The sequence below is a fragment of the Rhinatrema bivittatum genome, chromosome 5 (assembly GCF_901001135.1).
Source record: "Rhinatrema bivittatum chromosome 5, aRhiBiv1.1, whole genome shotgun sequence".
NCBI classification, from domain to species: Eukaryota; Metazoa; Chordata; class Amphibia; order Gymnophiona; family Rhinatrematidae; genus Rhinatrema; species Rhinatrema bivittatum.
The window spans coordinates 120,619,752-120,642,749 of NC_042619.1; the positions used below are offsets into that span (position 1 = coordinate 120,619,752).

General features: G+C 40.4%; 1 protein-coding gene across 5 annotated transcripts in view; it reads right to left on the reverse strand.

The window, feature by feature from the left end:
- Positions 1 to 216: 216 nt before the first annotated feature.
- SETDB2 (SET domain bifurcated histone lysine methyltransferase 2) overlaps positions 217 to 22,998 on the reverse strand; it is a 187,417-nt gene continuing 164,635 nt past the window's right edge. For all 5 annotated transcript variants that reach the window (XM_029602852.1, XM_029602850.1, XM_029602853.1 and 2 more), the window contains 5 exons: positions 20,796 to 20,904; positions 18,048 to 18,150; positions 5,220 to 5,497; positions 3,524 to 3,612; positions 217 to 1,648 (listed from right to left, as the gene is read on the reverse strand). In XM_029602852.1, the coding sequence (XP_029458712.1) occupies positions 1,531 to 1,648; positions 3,524 to 3,612; positions 5,220 to 5,497; positions 18,048 to 18,150; positions 20,796 to 20,904 (697 nt within the window). In that variant the 3' untranslated portion in view covers positions 217 to 1,530. The remainder of the gene's footprint in view (positions 1,649 to 3,523; positions 3,613 to 5,219; positions 5,498 to 18,047; positions 18,151 to 20,795; positions 20,905 to 22,998) is intronic.

Here is a 22,998-nt window from a genome sequence, read left to right on the forward strand (position 1 = left end):
CTTGCTGGAGAGAGAAAACTTTTAAAATAATTGTTTAGCAAAGAAACTCCATTTTACGAAATCAGTTCAACAGCTGGAGAGGCACAAGAAAAGAAAACAGCAGATTGTTCCTCCACTGTTCAAACAGAAAATGTACAATTATTTTGGAGGAGCATGCTTCAAAGCTGCAGAACTCTTGCTGTCCTCATTTTATTAAGAAAGAAAGTGAAAGCGAGAAAAAGTACCAAACATGCATTTTATTATGTATTTATATTTTTGTACAGCATTGGGCACAACAGTAAAAACCAAAACAACTCTACAATGGAGCACTGCTTTATTCATAAATGCCTATCTTTGCGTCTTTTGTAGCAGTCAAGGAATTCAGAAAATTATGTTTTAAAAAAGGTATTTGATCCTAGTGGTTGAGACAAAGAGGCAAATATTCTAAAAAAAAAAAAAAACAACCCAAAAAATTGAACTCCTAAATTTAGGCTCTCAAGTTAGGTCTCTAAGAGAGTCATTCATCAAATTGCGATGGACTGTTATCGCATGCAATATCGCCCTAATGCATGTGATACATACCGCATCGCGATTTGAAAATGTAAATTAGGGAAAGGGGAGGAGTTTGGGTGGGTTTAGGTAAATTAGGGGCCTGTAGCGCTGCGGGCGATAATGTATTGCACATTATCTTCAGAAGCGCTGGAAATAGCTACAGCTATTTCATTGGTGCTACGGGGGCGATAGTGTGCAGCGTGGCCGCAACTGCGGCAGGTAAAAATGCACTGCTGCAATGCTGCTGCCTGCTATCGCCCCTTTTTTTCACAGTTCATTATAATTATAGCGGAATGATGAATCTAGGGGTAAGTTATGTTCCTATTTTCAGCTGAATTTAGGGGCTCAAGTTTGCAGTTGAAAAGTCATATAAATTTAGGGGCCTAAAAATTAAAAATCCTAAATTTTGGGCAGGTATTCATTTGCCTAGATTTAGGCTCCTAAATTAGATGCCTAGTTCTGAAAATCAGTGCTAAGCTCCTAATGTTGTTTCCTCAATCTAACTCCGCCTCTGTAACCACAGCACTTTTTAGACTCCTAAATTTAGGACCCTAATGAAACTAGGAGCCTAAATTTTGGGACTCAGCCCAGATAAAGTTTCAAAAGGGCAAATTTAGAAGCCTAACTCCAAACGGAGCCTAAAACCTTTGAAAATTGACCCCTAAGTACTCCATTTCACACAAAAATATATAAACATTTCTGCCCTGCATACTCTTTACATGGAATGCAAATTTCCACTTCTTTGTCAAAGTAAAAAAAATAACATCTATATTTAAGTTTCAAAACTGCAGTACAGAATAGTTCATTTTAGTTTAGCATCTATAAGATCGAAATGTCTGATACACTGTATTTCAAAGGGAAACTACTCAGCACCTCTGAAATGTTGTTTCTAAGGGATGAGTTATACAAGCCAGGGAAGAGCCCCTCTGTAGGCTTCGTTCATTTGGCTGCTCTCTGAATGGTCCGTTCCTTTGTTAAGCACAGGTGACAGGATAACTGCTATATTATCTTTTTTCTGCACTTCTGAACCCCACACAAACACGGAATTTCATTTTCAGGCAAGCTTCCAACTTCATACGCATAATCCCAAGTAAGCTCTGTTCCAGCTTTAATGTGTCTGAAAAAGATAAATTGTGCAAATTAATGAATTCTTAGTGCTTACACAGGTAAAATCAAAGTACATTATTCAAAAGCAGTGGGTACAACTGACTCTCTGAATTGTCTCAGCACTTCAGTTTAAAAGTGCCAAGACTGGGATCAAAAGTCAGAAGATGACAACATTTAGTTGAAACCACTAAAACCCACACAGGAGGAACCATATGCCTTGACTCAACTATTACTTTCTGCTTTTGTTTGTGTTTTTTAAGCTGCAATTCTTATAAATTTTTTGTCTGTCAGAGCCCCCCCCATAAAAGAGAATTAGAGAGGGAGCTGTGAATAATGGCCCGGGGAGCCGAGTCCTGACCTAAAGATTGAACCCAAGTCCTCTGCATGAGCCACCAACAGCGATTCAGTTTTAAATGAATGGATTGGTATTAATAGGGTGGTCTTCTAACATTACTCATAAGGTACAGCATTTTTCACTAAAACCTTGTGCGTCTAACTGCTACAATATTACAGAAGTCCCAGCGTTTTCTTCAAATCAAGATAATCTAAATGTCTTGACCACATCCCTCTGGCAACAAATTCCACAACTAAATTGTGTGTTAAGTGAAAAAAAAATGTGTTTCTTTAATTTGTTTGAAAACTTCCACTTGTTAGTATCATGGTGTATCCCCTAGTCCCATCAGTGCTTACTGCACGCTATTTAAATAAAAAAAAAAGTATCCCCCTAACGTACTGGGGTTAATTCTGCCTCAGATGTCATCTCTAATCATCCAAATTTATTTATTTATTTATTTAAGGTTTTTATATACCGGCATTCATGATAAAAATCACATCATGCTGGTTTACAGTAAAACAGTGGTGCATAAAAAGTACAAACAGGAACTATAGTGCGGAAGAAAGCAGTTACAAAAAACAAGGATGCTTTAACTGGGAGAGGAGGGAAATAAAGAAAAGGTTAATAGCATTTAAAATATTTACAACGCACTGAAAATTGAGCTGGCTGTGTTATAGAACTTGAAGTTGTGGGATAGAACTTGAAGTTGTGGGACATTAGTTGGAGTCCGGGAAAGCTTGTTTAAAGAGCCAGGTCTTAAGTCTCTTTCTGAAGGTTGGGAGGCAGGGCTCCTGTGTTAGATCGGGGGGGATGGAATTCCATAATGGGGGACCAGCTGTAGAGAGGGCCCGATCCCTCAAGGTAATATGTCTAGTGGCTTTGGTTGGAGGAACCTGGAGAGATCCTCTGTATGCGTCTCTGGTAGGTCTGGAAGAGTTGTGTAAGAGGAGAGGTATTTGCAGGTCAAAGGTAGTATGTTGATGTATGATTTTGTAAATAACGGATAGATTTGTAGAGGATTCTGAAGTGAACTGGCAGCCAATGAAAGCTTTTTAGAATTGGGGAGATGTGATCTCTCCTCCTGGTGTTTGTTAATATTCGTGCTGCCGCATTTTGTACCATCTGAAGCGGTTTGGTATAGGAGGAAGGGAGACCTAGTAAGATAGAATTGCAATAATCTATCTTTGAGAAAACTATTGCCTGAAGGATTGTTCTAAAATATATATAAATCAGTTGAAGAAAGCAAAACAGGGGAACTTTAAAAAAAAAAAGCCAACCCAAAAAAACAAAACTTTTCAAACCACCACAGCCTTTCTGCCCACCCTCCGCACCATCTTGTCTGTGCAGTGCAAAGGGAAGTAATTTGGTGGAGAAACAAGCTTTAAGGTGCATACTGCTGGGGAGCAGGACTTGGCTTCTTCAAGTTTCATAGCTAAATGTTATAAACTCTGCACTACACTATTCACAGTAGTAAGGAGATCTTCTATTTTATAGACTAAGTTTCATTAGCGTCATGCGGTAAAAATGAAAATGAAATAAAACAAGTCCAACCTGTTAGTGAAGAATGCCACCCAAGGAAAGCTTCTGTTGTGAGTGTCCACAAAAACATTCTGTACAAAAAGATTTGGGCAACAGCTATGCTGTGTAAAGAAAAGCAGTGATTACAACTTAACCCACTAATAACATTCATCAATTATTATCTTTTGCCAGGCTAAAACGCCAGGGGAAAAAATGTTCAAACTGTTTGCTTAGGTGCTAAATCAGCAGAGACAATTTTGTACCTCATTTCCAACTGCTGTGGGTACTCTGTAACTGGTTTTTCTGCAGGTAAAATTCATGTGGAAAATAAGGCACACAGATTTGAAAATACAAACCATGCGTGTGTTATTTTCCCACACTGCCCAAAACGTGCCCTCAGGATTGCCTCCCCTCAATCCAGCTAGTAGTACGTGCGCTATGGAACTCCCGGGTGTACTTTTGGCAGGGATGAGAGGGGGCAATTTTCAGACAGTCACGTTAATCAGGTAAACGACTTTAGAAAGTTGTTCTCTGAGAGAGTCTGAAATGGTCTTGCCGCCTTAAAACGGATTGCTGTGGCTAGATGGGGCTGTTTGAAAGTTGTTCCCGCTTAGTGTGGGTCAAAGTACACACGCTGCAAAATGGTGCATGTAATTCAGGTCACGCTAGATGAATGGGAATGTATAGGAGGGGATTTTCTTTTGAAATTTTTGCATGTGCTTCACCGTACATACGTTGCACTTGCTATAAAGTACATGGTACAAAAGGACCCATGGTCCCTGCTGATCCCTCATTTTCAAGGGGAAACTTTATGGGGAATTTCCCTTTGAGAAGTAGCTTGCAGGTCTCATGAGTTAAATGTGTTTGTGGACCTGCAAGCTGCCTGCGGGCTTTGAAACTAGCACCCTATAATCATCTAATTTCTTCACAACATATACATATTTTTTTTTTTTTACTTTAGCAGTAAAATGTTTTATTTATGACACCTATTACTTTACTAGAAAAAAAAAGTGCATTGTAAATGACAGGATTTGAAAGTTTGAAAATTGCAGTGTAGTAGACAGTCTATTTTCTTTCAAGACTGCAAAGGAGTATTCCAGGGAGTACACAAACTTTCTAAAGGCATTCTTTACACCATATGTGTGTGTGGTGTATCTGCTCAATTCCCACTCCCATCTCTTCCCTCGATCCCCCCCCCACTCAATCCCCAGTCCTTTCTCCCCTCCCTTGCTTGATCCACCCTTTCCTCCATGTCCCATTCTCCACTAGGTCACAATCATTCTCCTCAGCATCTCCTCAGCAACCCCCCCTCCCCCCTTGACTTTTGTCATCCCTCCAGCCTCAATTCCCTTCCCTTTCCCATATCTGTTCAATCTCTCCCTTCAGCAGCTTATTCCTCTTAGCAGAATGGGTCAACAGCCACACCCCTCACCATCCAAGCCTCAGTTCCCTCCATCAGCAGCTCCCAGCCTCTGCTCCAATATGCCTGTATGTTTGTGTGGGGGAAGCTCCTTTCAGCAACTTGAAGAGAAGTAAAACTTGGGTTTTGAGCCACTGGCTGGCAATGTGGATGCCTAGCAGTTTAGCAACCAGTTCAAAAACTGATTGGTCAGTGAGAGACTTCATGATGTTTATCTCCTTTTATGGAAGAGTGATAGACAGACAACAATTTATAGAATAAGTAAAAGTAAGCCAGTTGTGATTCATACAGAATAACATTCATACTTACGTTAAGAAAACGTCCCACATTCCCTTCTTTTGTTGCATCCAGTAAATAAATGTGTTCTTCATTAGTTGAGCTCCTCTGAAAATTCGTTTCAGCTTCAGATCTAGACACTGAAGAATCCTCACTTGCTTTATAAAGAGGAGCTTTATCAGTTTGCCCCTCTGTTTCTACTTTGGGTTTGCTTGTATGGCATATGGATCCATCGATATCACTTTCATCATCTGATATTGCCCATTCATCACATGTTCCAGATACTTTTTCCTCTGGAGGTATCTCCTTTTCTGAATTTTCAACAAGATATGTTATTACCAAAAGCACCAACAACTGCTGAAAGTTTAATTAGGGTAATATAAATGTGAAAATAAGAAACAAAGAAAACTGGTTGATCTTTTACAAAATGGATACTATAACCCAATTAGCCTAAGCTTTTTTTAATCAACAATTTTTTATTGTATTTTTAATAACAAAAGATAAAGAAAGGCAGGAAATCCCCCGCCTTATACATTGTACAGCAATGCCAAGATACAAAAACTTAATATACAAGAGACTTTAAATCTAACTCTAAGAGAATCCCAAGACCCAACCTTTCCTCTCTCTCTCCCTCCCACCCCTCTCTTATCTATGCAGTAACACAGGTAGAAGAATATCATAATGAAATAATCATTCCATAATGTAACAGGAACAACATTACTTTTCCCAGTACATTCTCTTTATAAGATAAACTCTCAGGAATCTCCAAAGGATGAGGTATACTATAACATGTTCGGCGCTGCTTATCAGTTTTAAATAGCACATAACCTTAAGTTACCCAGCCTCGAATATAGGACCACAAATAAGATCTATGCTAATAAACAGTGTCTCCCAAGATGAATCTAATTTTGTGAGTTTAGTGGAAGAATTTATTCCCCGAAGACTCTTTCCATGAATGATATATTCCCCAAACCTCTTGAAACTTCTACATTTTATGATGTTTATGGGCTGTCAGTTTACACATTCTCTGTACTTTTTCCAACCGCTTTCAATTTAGGGACACTTATCTGCTTCCAATAGTATGCAACTTCACAATGTGCTACCAGGTATATTTATTGCTTTAACAATTGTGAGGGTTGACTATGATTTTCATCTGGAATATTTAAACAATACACTTCTCGGATTTAGTGTCACCAGTTCTTTTACTATATCAGTAATCGGTTGTGTGAGCAAAAGGCCCTAGTTCTTTTCCTGCTTCACAGAAAAACTGCTTGATTAGTCTACATCTGTCTGAAGCTGGTCTCAAAACCACGTTGGTGAGGGTCCACCTTAGTGCGATTGGCACATACCATTACAATATAGAAGGTAAACCCATCTCTGTGCAGCCCTTAGTTTTACATGTCATGCAGCGTCTGCTTCATTTGAAGACTCCCATCAGATCTCCTGTTGTGTCCTGGGGCCTCAATGTGGTTTTGATGAAAGCTCCTTTTGAGCCACTGCATTCTTGAGACCTGAGGTACCTGACCTAGAAAGTCATATTTTTGGTATCTGTCACTTGTGTATGCAGGGTCAGTGAGCTTAAGGTTTTATTAACTTATCTATCTTATACCAAGTTTTACAATAAAAGGATGAGCCTGCACACCCATACTAAGTTCATGCCTAAGGATGATGTCTGAATGCCATCTTAACCAGTCAGTTGCTCTTCTAACATTTTTTCCCAGCCTCATGTTCACCAAGGTTAACAAGCATTGTACAGTTTGGATTACAAGAGAGCCTTGGCCTTCTACCTGGAGTGAACTGAAGTCCATAGAAAGTCCACCCAATGTTTTGTTTGTTTTGATGCAAACAAGTTGAGGATCACAGTTGCCAAACTGATTATAATCTCATTAGCTCAAAATTTGCATCTCCTTCTGTTATGGCCAGGCGAGCTTGAAACTGGCTCATTCTATCCAAGCCATGGCAGTATCGGTGGCTCACTTGAAATCAGTGCCAAAGTCCTGATGTCCTTAGAACACCTATTACAGGTAAGCAACTCTGCTTAATTACCAGCTTCCGTCCTTTGTCTAATTCTGTTAAGCTAAATGAAATCTGCTCAAATCAGTCATGTCTGTAAAGTTGAACAAAACTGTCAGTGGAAGAGCTAGAATCTCTAAGATCCTCAACAGTGGCACCCCTGCTCCAAGGCATGGTGCAGGTGAAATAACCAAGAAGACCAAGGAGAGGGAGTTCCCCTACGAAGTCTGGCCAGTTTGGTGATTTGAAATGCTGGGGCAAAAGGGAGGAAAGGGCCAGAGTTCCTTGAGAGAATAGCAGGCAGAGTGTTAGTAATAATATTTCTAAGTAGCTGGCAATTCTGCCATTCTCCTAGTAACTCTACTGCCTGCCTTCCAACATCCTGGCAATACTATCTGTTTCAACAGAACAGTGGGGTGGGAATTGGAACCCAAGGACAAACAAATGGGCCTGGACTAAAGGTCTGTGGATCCAATGCAAAATAAGATTGCTGAGCAAACTGGATGGGCCTTTTGGTCTTTTTCTGCCGACATTTTCTATGTTTCTATGTAATCAAGAAGGCCACTCCATTCCAAAACTTTTTAATAATTCCACACTCCCACCAAATATGGAAAAATGTTCTTACTTGTAAACAACCCCGCCAGCATTTATCATCTAATTTGGGTACATTTTATGCAGTTTTTCTGGAGTCAAATATTTTATTTATTTATTTATAGGTTTTTATATACCGAAGTATTGGTGAAGGCCTTCACTCCAGTTTACATTTTTAACAACAAGATATAATAACAATCAAATAGTAACTTTAACGGATAACATTTAACGTGGGTTATTTACAGGTAGCATAGGCGAGGTGCGTACCTAAAGAGAAGTTTATAACTATTCTTGATTAAAGCTGTTGCAATAGAAGATTTACTGATCCTTGTAAAGGATAAACTCCACTCTTCCTCTGATAGACTTTGACCCAGATCTCTTTCCCAAGCTTTAATGCGAGCTGGAGTATCATCTATGTCCTTATTTAAGACCATGTAATGCTTGGAAATCACCCCTTTTATTTTGTCAGTTTGCATACATATATCGTCCATCAATGACCTCCCCAAAGAAAAGTGAGCATCAAACCCTCCCCTTTTCTAAAACTTTTGTATTTGCAAATATGAAAGAAATTCCTCCTTGGCCAATTTGTGCCTTGATTTTAGCATCTCAAAAGATACCATGCACCTGGATCCCAAATGTGTTCCAAGCGCTTTACTCTGGCTGTTTTCGAAGCAATAAAAGCCCTCAAGGACAGACAAGGGGGAAATATTGTATTATGAAATGAAGCAATTGAATAAAAATAATCTCTTTTGCCCACTAACCTCATGCACCACTTCCTCCAAATGTTTAATGTATTTCGAATGCTTGGGGCCAATTCTGAGCATAAGCGCCAAATCCGTGGAGGTTGCCATAATAATGCTGAAAGGAGCATAGTTCCCACTCAAAATTGCTCCATGGACACCCAATGTTTGGTGTCTCATTTTATGCCAACCTACTGTTCACGTAACTGAACTGACACATAGTACCAACATAGATTGTGCACACTGAGGCCACCATGAGATTTAGATTGATACATTACTATTTTGTTCACCCTTGGAGGCATTTTTCTCCAAATAAAATCAAAGATCTTTTTCTGCCAGGTCTTCAATACAGCACTCGAGATACTGATTGGCAAGATTTGAAAAAAGTATCCCAGCCTGGGGAGAATGTTCATTTTTATCACAGCAATCCTACCCAGCCATGAGAAAGATAGATGCTCCCACTTTTCCAAATATTTGTATTAAAGGAGAATAATTAAACAAATCCTTTACCTTCTTTCCAATAAAAATCCCTAGACACTTGATTTTTTGAGAGGCCCATTTAAACGAATATTTTGGTTTTAAAATCTGTTCCAGAGTACAAGGTCAGAAGATATTTAGTATTTCCGATTTATCCCAATTAATTTTAAACCCTGAAACCCTGCTAAAATTTCCCATTTCCTTTGGATCTGTCAAAGTAAACAAAATGTCATCCGCAAATAGCGATAATTTGTATTCATCTTTTCCTAGGAGGAAACCTCTTATTTGTAAATTTCTTTGTATTGTAATGGCCAGTGGTTCTAAGCAAATGGCAAACAATAGAAGGGATAGGGGCATCCCTGGTGTGCCCCCCTATCTACCTGAAAATTGTTAGAATAACCCCCATTCACCTTAATACATGCATGAGGTTTATGATACAATTTTTATAACCAAGTCATGAAATACTTCCCAAAACCCATTTTTTCCATGGTACCGAAAAGAAAGGGCCAATGCACCATGTTGAAGGCCTCCTTCTGTGCCCTACACATGATATTGACAATTTTTCTCACATTATCTGAGGCCGTCAGTCCATCTGGTCCTGGTGATTTACTCATTTTAAGGTTTGGAATTGTGGAGTTTATTTCTGTGCTTGAAATTTCATCATCCAGCCATTATCTCATTTCAACTGTTAAAAGTGGCAACGGTGTACCCTTGAAATAATCTTCCACCAATTCTACCCTTATAACTTTATATAAGTCCCCATAAAAATCAAGACGTCTCTTCTGGATGTCTTTGTTAGTGGTCAGTAATTTTCCTTCCCCATTCTTGATTTTCAGGATATTGTTTTGGGTCAAGATCTGTTTGAATTTGCAGGCTAGCAGTCTCCCAGCTTTATCACCCCCCTCAAAATATTGTTTAACAATATCCAGTTGGTGAGCTATTGAACTTAGTTCTAACACCTTAAATTCTTTCCTGGCCTTATTCAATAGAGCTAAAGTCTGTTTGGACCTGTTGATAAGGTGTTTCTGTTCTAAGGCTTTTAATTTAATTCACAATTCTGTTTTATCTTTATCTTTCTTTATTTTTCAGGTGGGAAGCCCTGGATATCAACTGTCCCCTAACATAGGCTTTCAGACAGTCCCACCACCACCAGAGACACTTCACCATTATTAATTACCAAGAATTCCTTAATGTTTTCCACCAAATTGGCATTAAAGTCCTCATCTGACAACAAAGATTCGTTAAGTCTCCAGAATTTGTGTCCTGCATCATAATTAGAAAATAATACACCAATCCAAACTGGTGAATGATCAAACCAAGTAATGGCTTCTATATCTGTTTAATAAATCCTCCTAACTCTTTATCCACAAAAAAACAGTCAATTCTAGAATAGGTATTGTGATCTCCAAATATCGATCTAGTCCCAATCCTCTATTAAATGGGACAGCTTGACTCTATGTGGTTTAGTTGCATGGGCTGTACCCTGAGTTGTGTCCACCTCAGGCACTCCCGCTAGATTGAAATCTCCCCCAAGAATAATATTCCCTTCGCAATAAACAGAAAGAACTTGGTGCAGTTTGTCAAAAAAATCTCCCTGGTCTTTATTTGGGATATATATATTAACAAAGGATTAAGACAACCTACTTATTGATATTTGTAGAATATATCTCTGATACAATTTTTATATTCAAAAGTAAGCTCTTTAGAAATCAAAATCCCTACTCCCTTATATTTGGTCTTATGTGAACTAGAAGCAAAGAAACATTGAAAGAATTTGTGAGAGCGCATTAAGTGTTCATATCTACACTTTAAATGGGTTTCTTGCACAAATGCAATGGTAGCTTTAAGTCCCTCCAATTCCTTGCATAACAGTTGTCTCTTTTGGGGTGAGTTCAGGCCCTTCACATTAATAGATAATATATGAAAAGTAGCTATTAAGGAAATATGCCTAATGAATGTCTGGTCCAGCTGGACAATCGCCCCCACCTTGACTCCAAAGAGAATTCCCCAGGTGTTTTTATCATCCTAAAAAAAACATTCCATCCTAGTGTTTAAAACTTGAAAATACCCCAGCTTATGGACCTAGTACCTTCCCAAAAATATAGAAAGCGAGAATTGCACTTCTCTTATATCCCTTTTGATTCTTCTAACCTCTCTGTTCCCCCAGGATAATCATTCATTAAAACCATCCTGTCCCCTTCCTTCCTCCCCCCACTTTTACCTCTCCCCCATCTTCATAGCCTTGAAATGTATCTGCACATACTACTGGCAGCTCTTATTGTGTGGAGATTAAACTAATAGACCCCAGAGCTCTCCCCTACCCACAGAGAACCCATGTATTAATTCAGAAAGTGAAACATATATTTAACAGCAATCTAAACACAGCAATATAAGAACATTTTGAAGTCCAAACTCCTAGTTTCAAGGTACCTTAGATATTTTAGAGCTTTTAGAAGAAATTTCTTCTCCATCTTAATCTTAGGAAACAGCATCCCTACACGTTTGGAGCAAGTCAAGGTGCTGCACCCTTAGATGAAGTGGGCCCTCCAGAGTGGCACCTCAGCCTCCTATCTCCTTTCTCGATCCTTTGCCAATGTGGATATTCATCACAGATCGTGAGGAGGGTCCAGAGGAAGCCATTGCAGAAGTGACATCCAGGCGATTCCAAATGGATACAGTCATCTACACTAGATATTTCCTCTATGCAGCATGGTAGTAATTCCTTGAAATTCAAACAACTTGCATAATGTAATGGATGATAAGTCCGCCAGGATAACAATTTGATGTTGTTCCCAGTCCCATAAAAACTTTTTTCTTGTAATATTAAAAATCTGCTCTTTTACCTCATAGGAGTGGATGCAAACTATGATATCCCTAAGGCTTGTTTCCAATTTTAGGCCCCAGTGCCATGTGAGCTCTATCTATGCGAACTTGCATCAGCCTGGTTTCCTCTGGTGTTCCTGCAGACTCTAATATAGTTGTGCAGAGCTTGATGATAGTTGTTTTGCAATCGATATATGTTTCCAACTCGGGAAGTTCTCTAAAATGAAGATTACAACGCCTGGAACGATTTTCCAAATCTTCCATTTCCTCTGATAAGGCTAAGCTGTCACTCTGTTGGCTTTGACAGCGCTGATTCAGCTTATCTATCAGCACAGCGTACGATTCCAGGAGCATTACTCTCCTATCCATGCTGCCCTAACTCAACCATTTCCTCCCACAAGTCGCCTATCATTTCCATTAATTCCTCCTTATTATTTTTTATGTCTTTCTGCAGTTCCATTCTAAATTCTGCACTTGTTGACATCTCATGTTCCACTCAATCTAGCGGCACTGATCCGGCCTCACCTCTGAGCTCCAGTGAATCGCGGACTGTCAGGCCTTGCTTGTCCATCTCCCTGCTCAATTCCTCGCTCAGTCCCACGAAGGAAAACCATATCAGCTCAGTGATTTTCTTGCTGGAGGCTATCTGGGATCAGACTCAGTCAAAATCAACCCTTCTGGCAGAATATTGACTCAGGATTGCTTTTTTTTTTTTTTTTTTTTTAATCATTTATACTTTATTCACACAATATCATAACATGGTTCTAATAGGTACAAATCAGAAAAGTGCATTTTAACCATGCATCAGCAACAAATACAATGGTTTTTCCGATAAAGCAAAATATACATCATAAATGTATTTATTTATTTTATTTATTTAGGGGTTTTTTTATACCGACATTTGTTGTTGGACAACATATTGGTTTACATGTAACAAGGATTTAGCATATCTCCCAGTGTGTGTTTCAGTAAAATTTATCTCCCCTCCCCACCCACTCCCATGTCTTACCTCACTCTCCCTGTCCCACCCACTCACCCCCCATACATCACAATATTGGGAGAGGCATCAAAAAACATACCAACTACCTATAACCCTTATTCCTGGATCCTTATGCTTGATTTCATAACCATTCGATAGGGGGATCCCATATTTTCCCAAATCTAGACATCAAACCCAACCTTTTTGCTGTTAATCTTTCCAGAATAAACACACAATATAATCTCTGCTTTATGGATCCTAAACTAGGCACTTTCGGCAATCACCACTGAAAAGCAATTTCACTTTTGGCGGCCAGCAAAACTTGCATAAGCAATTTGTTCCAATATACTCAGACTCCCCTGGGATACCTAATAAAAATAACTTTGGCTCTCGTGACACCAGTCTCCCAGACATATCCTTGAATAGCAAAGTAATAGCCTCCCACAATTGTTGCATTTGTAAGCACTCCCGCTACATATGTAAAAACGTTCCTACCTTCCCACATCCCGTCAGCAACCTTCAGGTCTCATAGGAAACAATTTATGAAGTGAGATACCATCTAAAGAGAATTTTATACCCCATCTCTTGCAAGGTCGCAGAAATAGAGCACTTCTTCACAGCTATAAAACATTGATCCCACTCTATTTCATCTAGTGAGGTGCCCAAATCCCTCTCCTCCCATGCACAAATATGAGCAGGCTTGCCCTTCAAGTCCACATTTAACAATCCATATAATTTAGAGATATGTTATCCAGCTAGTCTGCTCGCTCGCAGTACCCCTCAAAAAGCGTTCTCCCCTTGCTGAGGTCTTGAGAGATTGATTTTTGATGTATAAAATGCAATAAGTGAAGTAAGGCAAACCTGTTCCGACATTCCAGGGACTATTTCTCCATAAGTGTTGCTGAAGATAAAGTTTGTCTTCCCTCCCACATTTGCCCCATCTGAGTCACCCCTAAGGCTACCCACCAGTTTCAGAAGGATACATCATTTCCCAGAAGGAGCTCCTTCAAATAGAGAAATGAAGTAGAGTGGAAATATTACCTATTCCCCACTAAAGCTGATCTCCACTTTCACCAAATCTGTAAAGTTGTGCGAGAATAGATAGAAAAATCTTGTATCTGGGGGGCTCCCTTATACCATGTCCGCATTGCTAAGGTAAAGTGCCCTGCCCAGTGCCTCTCTATTGCAACCCAAGGTTTTACATCTTGCACTCTATGCCAATCAATAAGTGCCCTTAACTGAGAAGCTACAATATACCATCTCAGATTGGGGACTCCCAAACCCCCTCGCACTTTTGTCAGGTAAAGTACTTTTTTGATATCCTCGGCGGTCTCCTTTTCCATATAAAACTAAATATCTTTCTCTGCCAAGCTCGAGGTAAATGGTCCGGTATCCCAATTGGGAGCGTTTGAAAAAAATAACTAAATCTCGGCAGGATATTCATTTTAACTGCATTGATCTTGCCCATCCATGACAGGCCCAGTCAATCCCACTTTTCCACATCATTAAAAATATTTTGGGCTAATCCATCATAATTAATATGAAATAAATTATTCCCTTCTGATCCAATATGGATCCCCAGATATTTGACCCATTCAACAGCAATCTTTAAAAGGGAAGTGTGAGCCTACGGTTTGCATACAGTCTGCCGACGTAGAAGTAGTCAAAGTCTCAGATTTGTCCTCATTCACCTTAAAACCAGCTACTTTTCCAAAATGCCGCATCTCTCGCAATATTCCACTCAAAGATTCTACAGGACTTTCCAAAGTAAACAAAATATCATCAGCGAAAAGAGACATTTACAGCTTAACCCTCCAATGTTTATCCCCTGAATTTGTTCCTCCCTTCGAATACGTTCCTCTAGGGTTCTAACGAGAGAGCAAAGAGTAGAGGTGATAGGGGGCAACTTTGGCAAGTACCTCGCTGGTCTTCAAAGTTTTTGGTATAGCCCCCATTAATTTTGATACAGGCCTGGGGCCTAGAGTATAATGCTCGGATCCATGAAATAGAAAAATTCCAGCTGGGGATTAAGTTTAACACCCGGAATAAATAGGACGAATTAACACGGTCAAAAGCTTTTTCTGCATCCAAGGCCAATAATATTACTGGTATCTTGTTTTCTTTGCCCACCACATTAAATTGAGAACCCGGCGGACATTATCGGACAATAATCATCCAGGAACGAATCCTGACTGATCATCATGTATCAGGCAAGGTGCCACTACACTTAGCCTATTAGCTAAAGCCTTAGCCAAAATCTTCAAGTCTACATTAAGTAGGGATATAGGGCGATACGATCCACATAGCATCGCATCTTTCCCTGGCTCAGCTATAACAGTAATACCAGCAGCATTCTCAACAGAGAGAAGTTCCCCAGTTTTACTTAAGGAGTTAAACATCTCAACCATAGGTCCCACCAAAATGGATCGAAACGTTTTATAAAATTTGGCCATGAAGCCATCTAGCCCAAGAGCTTTATTTATCTCAACTCCAAAATGACCTGTAATCTCTCTTCAGCTGTATGATCATCATTTAATAACCCCCGACATTCTTCCTGTACCACCGGAAAAGGAATCTCTAAGATAGGCATCCAGTGCCTCCCCATCAACCTCATTTTCATTAGAGTAGAGCTCTTCATAAAATTTTAGAAACGGTTGGCTAATGCTCTCTGTATTGTAAATGAAGGATCCATCCTTATCTTTCATTTTAATAATATGATTTTGAGTCACCTTTTCCTTTACATGCCTGGCTAATAATCGACTTGGTTTGTTCCTGAATTCAAAAAACCACACCTGCTTAGCTGAGTCCAGCTGATGTGCCAACTTGTCATTTTTCATGGCCCTTAAGTCCTGCTTAGCTCTTTCCAGCTTATTCCAGATTTCAGAGGCTAAGGTGCATTTATGCACCAGTTCCCATTTAGCAATATTTTGTAATAACTCTAAACTCTCACACTTCACAAAAGTGGCCCTGGACATCAACTTACCCCAGACTACTGCTTTCATGCATGCCCATAATAAGAGAATTGCAATTCCCAGCTGCATTTTCCAAAAAATATTCCTCAATTTCAGACTTCAGCTGATTTTGATACTGCACATCGTCTAACAAACTATCGTTCAGTCTCCAAAATTTCCTACCTTTCCCCAATTGAGCAATAGTCAAGGAAAACCATACAAGAGCATGGTCCGACCATGTTATAGTGCCTATACCCTCATCAGCAGACCCAGCCACCAAAGCTTTATCAATCAAAAAATAATCTAGACTACAGTATGAAGCATGGGCCTTGGAAAAAAAAGTATAGTTGCTGCTCGTCGGGTTTTGAAGGCACCAAATATCTATTAATCCTCTATCCCCCAGCATTTGTTTAAGGCCGATTAGGGCAAGTGAGGCGGAATGGGTCATCAAGCCAATTAGAATTGTGAGTGTATATGGCTTTGTGGATAGTAGTAAGGGTTTTGTAGAGGATACGGGATGGGACGGGGAGCCAGTGGAGGTCTTTCAAGATGGGAGTGATGTGGTCGTATTTACGTACATTGGAGATAGTTCTGGCTACTGCGTTCTGCAGCATTTGGAGGGGTTTTTTGGAGGAGTGAGGTAATCCAAGGAATAGGGAGTTACAGTAATCCATTTTGGATGAGAGTGTGGCCTGAATGACTGTATGGAAGTCATTGGGGTGAAGTAGGGGTTTCAGTTTTTTCATGACATTGAGTTTGAAGAAACCCTCCTTGAGGATTGAGTTGATGTGTTTTTTTTAGGTTCAATTGCCGGTCAATCTGAACCCCAAGGTTTCTGGCGCAGTGCTGTGAGAGGAGTGTTTTGTAGGCAGGATAATTAGCAAGAGGGGGTTTAATGGGGAGATGTTGAGAGATGAGGAGCAGTTCAGTTTTGGATGTGTTTAGTGCTAGATGAAGGTTTGTGAGTAGGGTGTTGATGGCTGAAAGGAAGTTTCCCCAGAATTCAAGGGCATTAGAAAGTGAGCCTCGAACGGGTATGACGATTTGCACGTCATCAGCATAGAGGTAGAATTTGAGGCCGAGATCTGATAAGAGCAGGCATAGGGGGGTGAGATAGATATTGAATAGGGTGGAGGATAGGGAGGAACCTTGCGGGACTCCCTGGGAGAGAGAGAGTAGTGAGTTGATTCGGCATTGCCTATCTTAACTGAGAATTGCCTGTTGGCGAGGTAGGAGGTGAACCACTTAAGTGCAGAGCCAGATATTCCAATGTCAGATAGGCAGGAAAGGAGGTGATTATGGTTTATAGTATCGAAGGCAGCCAAAATGTCCAGCAGGGCAAGGATGTAACAGTGTCCTTGGTCCATGTCTCTGATGAGGTGATCAGTTAAAGAGAGAAGGAGGATCTCGGTGTTGAGATATTTACGGAAGCAGAGTTGAGAGGAATGGAATATATTGTTAGTTTCAAGATAGTCTGTAAGCTGGTGATTGACGACCTTCTCCATGATTTTTGCAATGAAAGGAAGATTGGAGATAGGGCGGAAGTTGGAGGGGTCCTTAGGGTCTAAAGAAGGTTTCTTGAGCAGCGGTTTAACCACTGCATGCTTGAGGGAGTCAGGAACGATGCCAGTGGAAAGGGAGAAATTAATGACGTCAGCAATAGGTTTGGCAATGGTGTCAGGTATCATGAGGAGGGCTTTAGTGGGGATAGTGTCTGACGGGTGAGTTGCAGGTTTAATCTTTCTGAGGATGGAAACAATTTCGGTGGAAGATACAAAGTCGAGGGAGTCGAAGGTGACAGAGGTTAATCCTGTGCCTGCAGGGAGGGGGCAGGGGTCAGGGGGAAATCTAGGGAGGATGTTTGCAATTTTATTGTGAACGTAAAGAGCCAACTCCTCACATTTACTAGTAGCTTCATTATCTGGAATAACAGGGGGTATGGGCTTAGTGAGGTTGGATACATAGGTAAAGAGGGCTTTTGGGTTGTACTTGTAGTCATGTATTCTTAAGGCATAGAAGTCTCGTCTAGCCTTAAGTGTAGAGACTCTGTAGCAGTGTAGGGAGGATTTGAAGATGGATGCTTTTTGGGGGGTAGGGTCTTTGCGCCAGGCTCTTTCCTTTTGTCTGAGGTTGTTTTTCATTTGTCTTAAATCAACTGAGTACCATGGTTTTTGGTTCTTTGTCTTATCACCTGTGAGATGCTTTTTGAAAAAGAAAGGTCAGGAAAGGTGGTACACATCAAATCAAAAGCTGCACCAAGACATGGTAAAGATGCCAGCCTACTTACTCTTTGCTCTCCTTGTTGTGACAGAGAATTTTGTTTTAGGCAATTGCTGGGGAACAGGGGCATCTTCATCTTCAGAGCTGGCATGTATCAGCGTGGTAGCTCCCTAAGAAGAAACAAAGTTGTGATACATCCTTATATCAAGCAATAAGGATTAAAAGGTTTCATACCAAAAAAAAATGGTCCATGTAGATGCTACTGTGCATTTAAAGGGCAATTTAGTTATTTATTTGAAAGTTTTCTAGTCCATATTATTCATTTCTCTAGGTGAAGTACAAGAGAAACACACACAGTAAACAACAAAATAAAAAGTTTCAAAAAGAGATCTAGCTGAAGAACTTCAGAGCTATCCAACTAGATCCCACTGGGATGAAAGCTGCACCCTGTGTAGTGGCCAAAATTAGGCATGTGCTTTCACAGTGGAATTCAAAAAGAGGTGTGCCCAGGAACGTGGTTAGGTCGGGGATGTAAACTATGCACACAGAATGGACTTTTTACATCTAAGCATACAGGTTTTGCCCCGTTCTTCCAGTTTTAGAAACAGCAGGTGCACTAGCTAATTTTCAAAGAGAAAGTACCCAGAGAGAGCCATTCTCAGGCTGCAGTAGAGCCTGGTATGGTAATGAAATGCAAGGACCTCTGCCACCATTTCATTATCCTCACCAGGTATGTCTTCCTTTCATCTCTTCTCTCCCTCCACCTCCCTCCTTTCACCTCTCTTGTAGCAGCCACGGGAGCAATTAAAAAGTCCTTCTTAGTAGAGTGCTCCTTCTCGAGATCCAGTCAGTGGCGGGAGGCAGGAGCAGGCTCAGAGATACTGGCCACCGTGGTCCTGCTGCCTGCCCACCTGGTACTGGATTTTCTGAAGCACACAGCTGATACCAGGGCTGAGAGAGGCAGTTGTGCTGGGGGAAGGGCCAAAACCAATGCTTCCTCTTGCAACTGCCAGCCCTGTGCAGTGCCAGCTCTTTCTCTCTTCCTGCTATTTATGGCAGCCCTATGGGGAGTCAGCTCTATAATTCCTCCCTCCTGATGCTGGTAGCCATGTGCAGAGCCAGCTCTGTCTCTCCTCATGCTGCTGTTAGTATAACCATGTACAGCCAGCTCTGGCTCTGTTCCTCCTCCTCCTCCCATCGACAGCCTCACATGGGCCACCCTATCTTTAAATCTGTGCAGGTGGAGCGACTGCCTAAATGCCCTTCTAGCCATGGGGGTGTGGTGCAGTTGCACTGGCCTAAAGTAGACCTTCTTTACAGACATCAGTTAATGCCTTGCTTTCTTTCCTATGTGAATTTCTTGTCTTCTATGTAAGACTCTTCTGTCTAATCACAAATTTTGTCCTTAAACTTCTCATACACAGACTCGTTACCAAACATCCATCTGTCGAATGCTGTACCCAGTCACATGATAAAAATATAGGTTCAATCATATAAAAAGTATCATTTCAAGGTGTATAGAATTTTCTTTAATTGCTGTAGACACATCTGTAGATAGAACCTGGAGAACCTGAAAGTTAATATACAATAACATACAATATGTGCATAAAACTGTATTGTTTGTTAGGTAATGATATCATGACCTTTAATTTATTCAAACAATCAAAGTCTCAAATTAGAACATCTTGGATACAAGAAGCTGTACTAACTAAATCAGCTTTTTAGGCCTCTTTTTCACTTTTGTGGCCCTTTTGTTAAAACTTAGATCCCAACCATCTGAAAACTGATGAACCAAGGGGATTAAGCCTCCTGTTAAAAAATATATTATCTTTACAGCCTAATCTTAATCTTGAGCACACGGGAAGGACAATTTTCAAAACGTTTATAATGGATAACAAAGGAGCTACCTGTGTAAAATCAGGGGCTGAAAATTGCACCCCCCCCCCTCCCCTTTTCTTTAGAAGCAGGAGTTGGTCTAAGTCCTGACCATAGAGGCAGAGAGAGACTGTGAAGATGCATGGGCCAGAGAATGAGCCCATGCGTGCTCCAATCCCAGGGTCTGTCTCCTATTTGGAAGCCAGGAGGGGCAGAGGTCACTGTGGAACCTTAACTGCAGAGCACGTCCTGGTAGCCTCCAGCCCAAGGGCCATTACAGTCTCTCATTTCTGCCAGTGTTCATTCCATTGTCACTTGTCTTTACCAAATGTTTTAGTGCCTAAATATTCATCCCTCCAGTTTTTACAAAGTAGCATCGAGAAACAATCTTACTTTGAAATTTATTTCCACTATGCATCATATTTTACTTAATTCTTCATTGACCATGGACAACTTTCTCTCTAAACTTTGCCCTTCAAAACTCTAACCCTGGAGGCACATAATCAACCAAAATGTGGCTCAGGTATTTGGGCAGCCCTTTATTTTATACTGTTTGTTCTTAGTAACATCATGATGTTCTGCTAGTGTCATTTGATATTCAATTGTATTTTTTGTAAATCATATATTTATATATTATGGTACTCTGCCAGAATTTCTCCTGTTTATCACAGTTATGCCTTTTACTTGTATGAAAGTTATTTCACTAATTAATAATGAAACCTGCACAAACCCCCCCCCCCCCCCAAATGTGGCTATGTTTACTTTTCTGAATATTTTTTTCATATAGCCTTTGTACTCTTAATGAGTTCTCTGTCAGATCCCCTTTTTCTAGCATTATTCCCCTGGGATCTGTAACATATTGATTCTCTTATCATATCACTTCTTCCCACCTATATACTAGCATCCTGACCAGTGATGTAAGGTGGCCCCTTTTCCTCACCTTTTTTATCAACTGTTTTCGGCGATTCTGAAGTATGGCTGTTCTGCTTTTAGGTCTTCTAATAGTTGGAGGACACAAATTCTTTGGATTATATCCATAGCTCTGAAAACTGCAGAGATGAGAGACAATATTTAAGAACTACAACAGAGTCTAGTCAGAAGCAAGTGACACTGCTTTCATTCCTAAACCAGCCATGCGATTTGTAAGGAAGCAATGTCTATCTGATATGTTCATTTGGATATGACCTGCATACTTTTCAACAGTATGCTGAAAGAAAAAAAGATTTTTGCAATTAAGTAATTCATGTACAGTATAGATTTACCAAGGAAAGAAAAAGGGAAACCTGGAGCATGTGAATGTTACACCAGTAGGTCTATTTTAAGCTTTGTGAGAGCTGATGAGGCAGGAGGGTGTCCAAAGAAAGTAATGTGGGGTCATTTACTAGAAATCAATCTCTCTCAGTCTACAGAGTCCTTCCTGGGTGAGATCTTCTTGTCTTTCAGTTATTTATGAGGATTCTGTCAGTCAAGTCTAATGAAGTGAGCAACATGGTTAGGAAGGCAATTGTCTTCCTATAACAGTGTCACCTTTTGCAATGAGGATGAGTTGAGAGGTATGCAAGCCCCTGATCCTCCTAGAAATTGTGGCATACTCACCAGCTACAAGCAACCTATCTGCATGAGACAGACTTTCCAGTGAATAACAATGTCCTATTGATACAAAGTCTGTCAGGATTTTAAGCAATGAAGCAAATTTAAAAGTTATTTGCACTCTCTGATATGCCTAGTAACAGTTGCATAAGTTTTAGACCGAATAGAGTAATGTGATTGCCAAATTAGCCCACTTAGATAACTAAAAACAAATGTCAAACAAGCTGTAGATATATCTGTGACTAGTTTTTGAGAGCTATACTCTCTTCATCTGCTCATTCTGCATTGACCTGATGAAAGAAGCACAGCCCTCCAAAGTTAGTCACAAATGTATGAACTTTGTCCAATAAAAAGGTCTACAAATTGTTTATTGACCTTGATTTATTTGTAGACCAAAGATATTTATCCACTGTATTCTGTCTTTTGACTATTCTAATTATCTATTATTTACATTCACCATATATCCTCATTAGCAATGTTATTAAATGAAGCAATATATCTGTGTCCCTGACTGGAAAACAAGAGGCATTCACAACAGCTGCTGAAAATTCTTTGTCCTGGATATCAGTGATGAATCCCTGCATCCACTGATAGGTCACAAAATAGTATTATAGCATTTCAGGGGGGGGGGGAGAAACAGGAAATGTTTCCTTATTTACAACCCCTAGCAAACATCACTACATCTACTGATATTTACTATAAGACAAAACATGTGTAACATAGTACCTGTACCCATTTTTAAGCCATTATCAGGTAAATTACTATTTACCTGATAATTTCCATTCCTCTAATGACGGTAAGCCAATCCCCACAAACGGGTTATTCACCCCTACCAGCAGATGGAGACGGAATAAAAACCGAGATCACGGACATATAGCCCTGCCCTACATCAGCCCGTTAGTATTCTCTGGAAAAGTCAAACTGTGGACAAACAGATTATATTTGAACATGATTATTAACAATCATCCACTCATGCTCAGACAAAATAATGAACATTCACTAAACTGAGGAGCTGATTAAAACATTTACCAGTCCTCCAATGAATAGCAGAAACAACTCTCTGCAACGTCCGTACCTAAAGGGCGAACTAAAGGCAAAATTCGACAGCCGAGGGTGGGTCAGGGATTGGCCTGCCTTCATTAGAGGAAAGGAAATTATCAGGTAAATAGTAATTTCTCCTTCTTCTGCACTCAGACAGGCCAATTCCCACAAGTAGGATGTACCAAAGCTACTCCTGAACAGGGCGGGAGGCTGCCCGCTGTCCAGTCATCAACACCTGCGCAAAAGCAGCGTCCTCCTGAGCCCAAACATCCAAGCAGTAATGCTTGGAAAAGGTGTGTAAGGATGATCATGCTGCTGCTCGGCAAATCTCGACAGGGGATAATAACCGAATCCCTGCCCACGATACTGCCTGAACCCTCTTGGAATGCAGCCTAATCTGCTTTGGCAAAGGAATCTTGTCATCCAGATAGGCGGCCTCAATGACTTCCTTAACCCCATGGGCTATGGTTGTTCACATCACTGGTTCACCCTGTTTGCCTCCACCATGGAGC